Source organism: Lacerta agilis, chromosome 13 (genome assembly GCF_009819535.1).
Source record: "Lacerta agilis isolate rLacAgi1 chromosome 13, rLacAgi1.pri, whole genome shotgun sequence".
NCBI classification, from domain to species: Eukaryota; Metazoa; Chordata; class Lepidosauria; order Squamata; family Lacertidae; genus Lacerta; species Lacerta agilis.
This window is the reverse complement of record NC_046324.1, coordinates 10,617,594-10,626,513: the sequence shown is the minus strand read 5'-3', so window position 1 is coordinate 10,626,513 and position 8,920 is coordinate 10,617,594. Positions and strand designations below refer to the sequence as shown.

The following is an 8,920-nucleotide window of genomic DNA, read 5'->3' as shown; positions in this document are numbered from 1 at the left end:
TCCGTTTGGTGAGTGGGGGTTGCTGGTGGAGAGATGGTCCCATCTCGATGCGAGAGGTTGCTTTAAAAACGACCTCTTGGTCCCTTTTATGATCCACACAGAGCTCCACTCAGGAAGGTAGCTAAGTGGTTTGTATGGGAACAGACCAGATCCTGCTGTACTACGAGGCAAAATGAACTGGTAGGTTTCAGGAGTGGGAAATGGACAGGAACAATTCACCAGGCATCTCCCATTCATTTCAATGGGGAGACCTTCCTAGTGGACTGTGCCCTCGTTAATTTAATGGGGGCAGGAGGCTGCCATTTGAGCTATCCCATCCTAGGCTCTCCCATTCCCGTCTTAGGCGGGGCCCAGGACCAGAGGCTCAGAACCACCTTAATTCAATGCATAATTACGGAATGCTAGGGTGGAAGGAAAAAGTGCAGAATGGCACTGCAGAGACAAGTCCTTACTTATGCCAAAAGAATTCAGCAGGACTGAGAAAGTGCCACACTCATTTGTGCCTCTGGCCTTGTATCCTGCATCTTGTAACTGATTATTATTTTTTAATGTCAACGGAAGACTTCTAGTGGTTTCAGAAGATCCACATGAATGCCTATTTGGCCTGCATGGTATGCATTTTGGCTTTACATAATTGATTAAAAAGAAGAATATTTTTAATGAAAAATCAGGCTGAATCATTTTGTTTTTAAAAAAAAAAGGTGTGTGGGGAGAGGGACAGGATAATGGAACACGAGCAGCTTCATTCTAAAGACTTTCCAGTGTCTTCCCTTAAGACCAGTGAATTCTCTGAGATGGGTGATAGAACAGCTCTCTTTGACATCTAGCTTGTTCACCTCCTGGCAAGACTAGTGACGTTCTCCTTCCACACGCTTCTTGCGAACTAGAAGGGGGGAGAGAGAGAGAGAGAAAGCACAGCTTGCTAACTAATTTTGCAACTTGGGGGGGGGGAGAGTTAATTAACTGTGTTGCGTTTGCGTCCTGCCCTTCTTCCAAGGAGCTCAATGCAAGTTATGTGAAGTTTACATGAAGTTGCAGCTTATTGGAGAGAAGGCTTGAAGCTCAGAGGCAGAGCAACTGCTTTGCATGCAAAAGTTCCCAGATTCATTCCCTGGCATCTCCAGCAATTCTCCAGGGTCTCAGAGAGGAGTATTTGCCAGCCCTACTTATAGATCCCTGGACCTGGGACCTTAGAATCAAAGTACTGTAGAGTTGAAAAGGGACCAGGGGGGTCATCTAGTCCAACCCCCTGCAATGCAGGAATCTTTCACCCAACGTGGGTCTCGAACCCATGACCCTAGGATTAAGAGTCTCATGCTCTACGTACTGAGCTATCCCAACCCTTCTATATACAAAGCCTGTGCTCTGCCAATGAATAAAGTCTCTAGTCAATGAAGTTTGAAGTTGAAACAAAGTTACTGGTAAACCATCAGAGTAGCATCCAGACTATTTAATGAGCATTCATCCTGATTTCTTTGCAGAGAGTTTAGACAACGTTGGCTGCTGATTGAAATTTTTTTCTTGTTTGTTTGCGGGGAAGCTAGATGGTGCTTTAAATGTAAAGGCAAAAAGAACCCCTGGGCGATTAAGTCCAGTCAAAGGCGACTATGGGGTTGCGGTGCTCATCTCGCTTTCAGGACGAGGAAGCCGGCGTTTGTTTGCAGACAGCTTTCCGGGTCATGTGGCCAGCATGACTAAACCTCTTCTGGTGCAACAGAACACTGTGACGGAAACCAGAGCGCACGGAAATGCCGTTTACCTTCCTGTCACAGCGGTACCTATTTATCTACTTGCACTGGCGTGCTTTCGAACTGCTAGGTTGGCAGGAGCTAGGACAGAGCAACGGGAGCTCACCCCGTTGCAGGGATTCGCACTGGCGACCTTCCGATCGGCAAGCCCAAGAGGCTCGGTGGTTTAAACCACAGTGCCACCCGCTGTAAATGTATGGTGTGCACACAGCCTTAATGTAAGGTTGAAAAGTGAAATGCACTCCTCCAAGCTCATTGCTGAGCTTTGAAGAGAGGCTTCTGATTCTCAGCTCATTTTTAAAAATTGCTGTGTCACACCATCAAAAAGCCAAGATGATCATCCTGTCTCCACCATTACAAGGAACCCCGCGTGGCTTTACTTCTGATGAGCAAATGCCCTCTGAAGGTTGGAGAGAGGAGCTTCCGACAGCTACAGTCACCCACATCCAGGCTATGAACATATGCATTAGAACTCCTTTCCATTGCTACTGACTATACAGCTTGAGTGGAGAACCTGTGGCTCTTCGGGTGCTGCTTGACTCCAGTTCCAATCAGTCGCAGCCGATATGGCCAGCAGGCATGGGTGATGGGAGTTGCAGTCCAACAATATCTGGAAAAGCCACATTTTCCCCAGCCCTACTGTACAGGTATGCAAGCATCATTCTGCTTCAGCCCAAAGGAGGCAGGAAAGTGCCTTTATCTAATGGCATTTCTCTGGTCTGACATTCGAATACAGGATAAGAGGTTCCCCAGTACAACTGCCCAAAATCCTAACTCTGAAAAAGTGCTACTGTAAAAAAAAAATGTTTACCATTCTCAGACTAGTGAGGAAATGTTACCAGGGGAACTTAAGGCTGGGAAATGTTACCTTGGCAACTGAAGAAGGCCCCAGAGGTCTTGCTAGGACCAGCAAGTCTTACCTAGGTCATTATTTTTAGTGATGGCTGATGCTACCCTGGTTCTTGGGCCTTGCTTTGTAAACTGGTACCCAAATTTGAGGATCTGTGAATTCTCCTCCAACATCTGAGCAATCTCCATCTCTACCGCTGTGCCGAGCTGTTGTCTCTGGGAAAGGAGGTGGAAATGTTTACTTCCTTGGCAGAAAGAAGCAGACACACAGATTTCCCCCAACGCTTTATATAGCACATCAACATACATGGCACTTTACAGGAAAAAGCAAGTCCCTGGCTTCAAAGAGCTTCCAGTCAAGGGTAGGCAGGGAGACCAGACAGAGAGAGGAGGGAGGAACAAGGATAACAAGGGATGGATCTGTGCAAATCTTAAGTGTCTGCATGTGTGTGTTGGGTGGGGGAGTTTAGATGACCCCTTTATAGAACATCTGAAGGTGGTTGCAGAGCCATGTCAGCAAGCCATGCCCCCAACATACAGAGTGACCATTCCTTCCCACAGTACACAAGTATGGCCAGGGCAGAAAGGAATGCTCTGTCCGCATATGGGTTGTGTGCCCATAGATCCCCTTCACACACCAACTGAACAGATGGGTGGGGTGGGGGCATGGTCACTGTGCCCAAGGGCAAGACTAGCTTCTGCAGCAGTGGTGGGGAACATCTGGCTCCCAAGGTGGTCAATATCCCCAGGGCCTCCCTATTTGGGTTCACAAGGCTGCTTCCCCATATGTCAGGGACTGTGCTGAGGAGGGCTGCACTGAGGAGGAATGGTGGGAGCCACCCACTCCCCCTGATCCCGAATCTTCCCAGGAACAGGAGGACAGCGTAGTTTTGGAATAGTGGTTTGCAGAGGGGAATAGTTCAGAATGCAGAAGCTGGGAAATACTGGATGGGGAAAAGCTAGAAGAAGAAGAAACACTGGGAGAAAGAGGGTTAACAGATTCACAGTCATTGGACAGCATTTCTCTACTCTCCCCAAGATCGTGAAGAGCTCAGAAAATCTCAGAACAGAAAGTGCAGATGGTACAAACTCAGATTACAAGACGTAGGAGTGACGTAGATTAATAGAGGGGTAGGGGGGAGTGAGCCTTAATTGGGAGCACCGCCATTCTAGGGAGATGTGTTTTTTTTCCCTCTCACTGTGATTATTAAAGAATTTAACTGGTAAGACATTCCTTTCATTTGATCTTCTACTGCCACGGAGGAGGGAGCTGATTCCCCAAAGTCTGACACCGTATGACATCAGCTGTGGGGCAAGTGAAGATGCAGCTTGCAAAAATCCTGCGCCGATCACAGCGGCACTTCCAAAGGTACATGGCTTCACCCGTGCCATCAGGTACGGGCAAACGCACTGGCTTGCCCCCGCAACTGAGGGGGGCTGGGCAACGCACACACATGTGCTGGCATCATGCACACATGCCACACTGACGTCACTCGCGCATGCCGCGGGGGCGTGCTGATGTGTTGTGTGCACGCTGCAGGGCTTGTGTGCATGATGCAAGCATGCCCTGTGACATGCATGCATGGCCGCCATGGAATTTTGAGGGGGTCCAGACCTCTTCTTGAAAAAATTGGAGGGTGCCCTCAGCCCCCACTAGTTGGCGCCCCTGGGTGTGGGGCAGGTGACAACTCTGCAGATCGCCTTTGATCTTCCAGATGGTGTCAATCATCCCTGACCATCAGTCATGCTGCTGATGGGCACTGGGAGACCAACAACACCTGGAGGGCCACAGGTTCCCCATCCTTGCACTAAGGAAAATCAAAAGCCTTGCCCTCCTACTGCTGAACACAAGACCTTGGACACTGCCTCCCAGCTAATTTCCATGGTCAAGCTGCAACTTTCAGATTCCAGCTTACCCTTAAGTTCCAGTCTGCTGCCCTTTCCTTACCTGATTATCAATTTTTATCTCCGTCAATGTTTCATTCCCTTTCAGGGCCTCAACCAAGGCGAGGATGCCTGTCCCCGTGATGAAATTGGATTCTATATTTAGACTTTTCAGCGTCTTGTTCACTTTTAATGTATCTGCAAAAGCCTGAAGGGGAGAAAAAGAGTGAGGTGAGTTCAGATCTCGGGATACCCCACAAAGCGCTGTAACCTGCCCCCGGACCAGCTGGGATGGGGTGGGTAGCAATAGGAACAACAACAATACCTACATGTAAGGGCCCCATGAGAATATAGGCTCCTATCATTGGATATGCAGCGGTATGTAAGAATTTCCCAAGATGAACAATGTGCCTTTTCCAGTTTCTGATAGTGGAAGTTTTGATACTGATGTTAATGACGTGAAGTTGCAACACCTGACATCAATTTGGCACAAGCTGCATTTCCTACAGATGTATTTTTAGGCCCAATTCCAACTGCCGGTGTTAAACTTTAAAGGCCTAAATGGTTCAGAATCCATTAACTAAAGGACCACCATCACCCATGTGATTCTGCCTGGGTGTTAAGATCAGCTCTGCTCGAGGCCCAACATGTAGGCTTCCACCCAGTAAGTTCAATTAGGTTATGGGGCAAAAGACACAGGAACTCCCTACCATCAGATGCCAAGGAGATAAGGAACTGCACAACCTTTAGAAGACATCTGAAGGCAGCCCTGTTCAGGGATTTTTTTTTAATGTTTAATGTCATCTTGTGTTTTGATTTGTTGGAAACCACCTACCATAGCTGTCAACTTTTCCCTTTTATTGCAAGGAATCCTATTCGGAATAAGGGAATTTCCCTTAAAAAAAGGAAAAAGTTGACAGCTATGCCACCTACAGTGGCTCAGGTAACCCAATCAGAAGGGTAGCTTCTCCCTCCTCCTCCTCCTCCTCCTCCTCCTCCTCCTCCTCCTCCACAGTTCTAGAACTCTCTTTCCAATGAACTATGCATGCTCCAAACCAGGCATAGGCAAACTCGCCCCTCCTGATGTTTTGGGACTACAATTCCCATCATCCCTAGCTAACAGGACCACTGGTCAGGGATGATGGGAGTTGTAGTCTCAAAACATCTGGAGGGCCGAGTTTGCCTATGCCTGGTCCAAACATACTGCCAAACCACGGTCTGTTAAATGCAAAGGCCTGTTTAATGCCATGACTTGTTTGGCCCTCCGGGGAAAAAAATTGTGGGATGAGGTTTTGTCCAATCGACACAGGTTATGTGAAACATCCCTCAAAGGGTGGCCATGCAGGAAAGCGTTCTTGCAACGCTTAGCTCTTCAGCTCTACAATCCCGGGGACCCAACTGAGAAGCCTCAGCTGTGCTCCACCTGTCCCCTCATGTAGCGTGGCGACTCCCCTGCCGATTCAAAGAAGAAGAACTTAGGAGACATGAATCAGTGGCCGCAGACTCAGCTGAAGGAGAATTTAGCATGCTGGAGCCTGGCCAGTATAAATAGCAGAATATTCTCATTTCTGTGATTGGTTCTGAGAAGCAAGGCATGCTGGGATGAAGAGGAAGGAAGGTTGCTGTGTGTGTTTGTGTGGGCACGCACTTGCTCGCTTCCTCTGTCTATGGATGCTGATGGGACAGCAATGCAGCTTACAAATCAGAGATGTTAGAGCTCTAAAACGGGACCTAATTTATTTTCTGGATAAAATGTGCTTGGATTTTTGTAACTCAGGAGTCACGAACAGGATGCCTCTGAGGTTCTTCCCAGGTGCCCATGAAGCAACTGAGCGACTCCCTTGGCCATTAAGCGGTGAGGGAGGTTACATTTTTTCTAAAACAGTTTGCGACCCCCATAACCAGTATGCCAAATTGCCGTTTTATTTCTTCTTCTGAGACTCTGGTGCATTTTAACAGCAGCACAGCTGTGAGGTCTTTTCTATCATAGGCAGAGGTAAGGAGAGCTATGCCTGATTAGTTTCTGCTGGCTCAGCAGCTAGACACAAAATCTAGTTTTCCTACGTTCCCAAATCCAGCAATGAAGGAGAGAGAGTGAACTCTCGAACAGGGCAGAGGAAAGCTGTTGGAGAGAACTTTCCCTGACAAAATCTCAAAAACACTGCGACCCCGGAGCTAGTTTTGAGTTTGCGCTCCCACAGAGAAAGCTTCTCGGCATTTGGAGCACTGCAGCTTGATTCAGCCAAAAGTGAAGAGCTTTTTCTTTCTCTCCAAAGAATAGTCTTCTCAAACTTACAATTGCCACAGGGTCATTGCTCCGAGTAGCAGCCAGGCTGAATTTCGTCACGTGGGTGTTGGTTTCCAAAGCTTTTGCAAAGTCTTTCAAAGTTGGAATGGGGATATTCTGTATTAATCGAGAAAAATACAATATTTAAAAATGAATATATCTATTGAATTTGAATCCAAATCATAGAATCATAGAGTTGGAAGGGTCATTCCCTGGAATTCTAATGGAGAAGCAATATCTGTTGGGGTGGTAATGCTGTGAGCCCCTCCATGCTATGCTCAGTTGTATATGTGTGTAAATAAAACCATATATCCTAAAGACGCCACAGTCTCTGCTGACCTTTATTCCAAGGTAACCAAACCCTGGGTGAAGCGGAGGCACCCCTGAATTCTCTCACCACTCACAAGACTGGGGTAGTGTCGTAACAATCTAGATCAGTGTTTTTCAACCTTTTTTGGGCAAGGGCACACTTGTTTTATGAAAAAAATCACGAGGCACACCACCATTAGAAAATGTTAAAAAATTTAACTCTGTGCCTATATTAACTATATATAAAGTAATTCTCTTGAATAGGAATCAAATAAACACAATTTTTCCCACGGCACACCAGGCAACATCTCGCGGCACACTAGTGTGCCGCGGAACAGTGGTTGAAAAACACTGATCTAGATATACATAAATGTTCCCATTCCGTGCGCGGGTGTTACCAACTTGCTCCGTAACCGCTGGACCAAACAGCATCAAATTAGGACACAGCATTCCATGACCATCAGGGAATAACATAGGATCATTAATTTTTTTAAAAAAAACACACACACACCTGACATACCTAAAATAAAGAATAAATGCAAAAAAAAAATTGGCACGCCTATTAGATGTCACCAGCAACAGCACTGACATCACAACCAGCAACCAATAGAAAGGCGCCACCCAACTCCTGAGGCGACAACTTACAGCCGCCGCCTCAAATGGCTGTCCGCCATTTGCGGCCTAACTTTCAGCCGCCGCCTCAAGGGGCCCGACAAAGCATAACAAGCAGGCAGCTGTTCACAGAGAGGTTGGGGAGGGGGGGATAGAGCTGCTACTACATGACCAAACCTTAAGAGACAGGAGAGAAGCCGGGCTTTGAGGCCAGGTGGCGTTGCGAGGCCAGGTTGCTATGGTAACGCGGGGCAAAAATGGAGGCCACCAACCCCCGAAGAAGCCATCTGCGTGTGCGTGCGCGCCTTCCCAGGCCACAGCAATCGACAGCCGCTTTCCAGAACGCAAGCTTCATTTGCAATTATACAGCAGTAAGCAACAGAGTTTTGGGGTAACCAGGGAAAGTGCGGGGGAGGGGAAGGTAGCATGCAGAAATGGGGGGAAAGAAGGAGAGGAGGCAGGCGGAAATTCAACAGGAGAAGCTGTGTGGAGGGAGGAAGAAATGGGGGGAAAGATGGAGAGGAGGCAGGCGGAAATTCAATGGGAGAAGCTGTGTGGAGGGAGGAAGAAATGGGGGGAAAGATGGAGAGGAGGCAGGCGGAAATTCAATGGGAGAAGCTGTGGGCATAGACAGTTTACATTTATATATATATATCTTCCTTTTCCATTTCACAAAAAAAAGCCACCGCAATGCATGGCCGGGACAGCTAGTACTTTATAAAACAAATTTAAGACCTTTAGGAATACTTTGCAAATTTAAAAAAATGGCACAATGGGGCAATCAGATGAGCAGCAATGATATCCCTACCTTTATGTTGTTCAGATTGACTTCCAGGAGCGTGGGATCATTTGCCTTTATCCTTTGCAAAGAGGCTTCAACATTCGTTGGGTTAGGCGGTTCCTCGAACACTGGCTTGACCTTCTCACCTTTGACTACATCTAAAAAGAACATAAGCCAGTTATGCATTGGGATGGCATCTCCACCCCCATCGTTCAGCCCAGACACTGAGATCCAGCTCTGAGGGCCTTCTGGCGGTTCCCTCCCTGCAAGAAGTGAAGCTACAGGGAACCAGGCAGAGGGTCTTCTTGGTAGTGGCACCTGTCCTGTAGAACGCCCTCCCATCAGATGTCAAGGTAATAAACAACTCTGACTTTTAGAAGACATCTGAAGGCAGCCCTGTTTAGGGAGGTTTTTAATGTTTGATGTTTTATTGCGCTTTTAATTCTGTTG

General features: G+C 47.4%; 1 protein-coding gene across 1 annotated transcript in view; it reads right to left on the bottom strand.

Annotated features, from left to right (window-relative positions):
• Positions 1-693: 693 nt before the first annotated feature.
• Positions 694-8,920, bottom strand: part of LOC117056924 (tropomodulin-2-like) — a 32,427-nt gene continuing 24,200 nt past the window's right edge. Inside the window, 5 exon segments of the mRNA XM_033167623.1 lie at positions 694-883; positions 2,669-2,813; positions 4,546-4,689; positions 6,778-6,885; positions 8,498-8,628. Coding sequence (XP_033023514.1) covers positions 849-883; positions 2,669-2,813; positions 4,546-4,689; positions 6,778-6,885; positions 8,498-8,628 — 563 coding nt within the window. The 3' untranslated portion in view covers positions 694-848.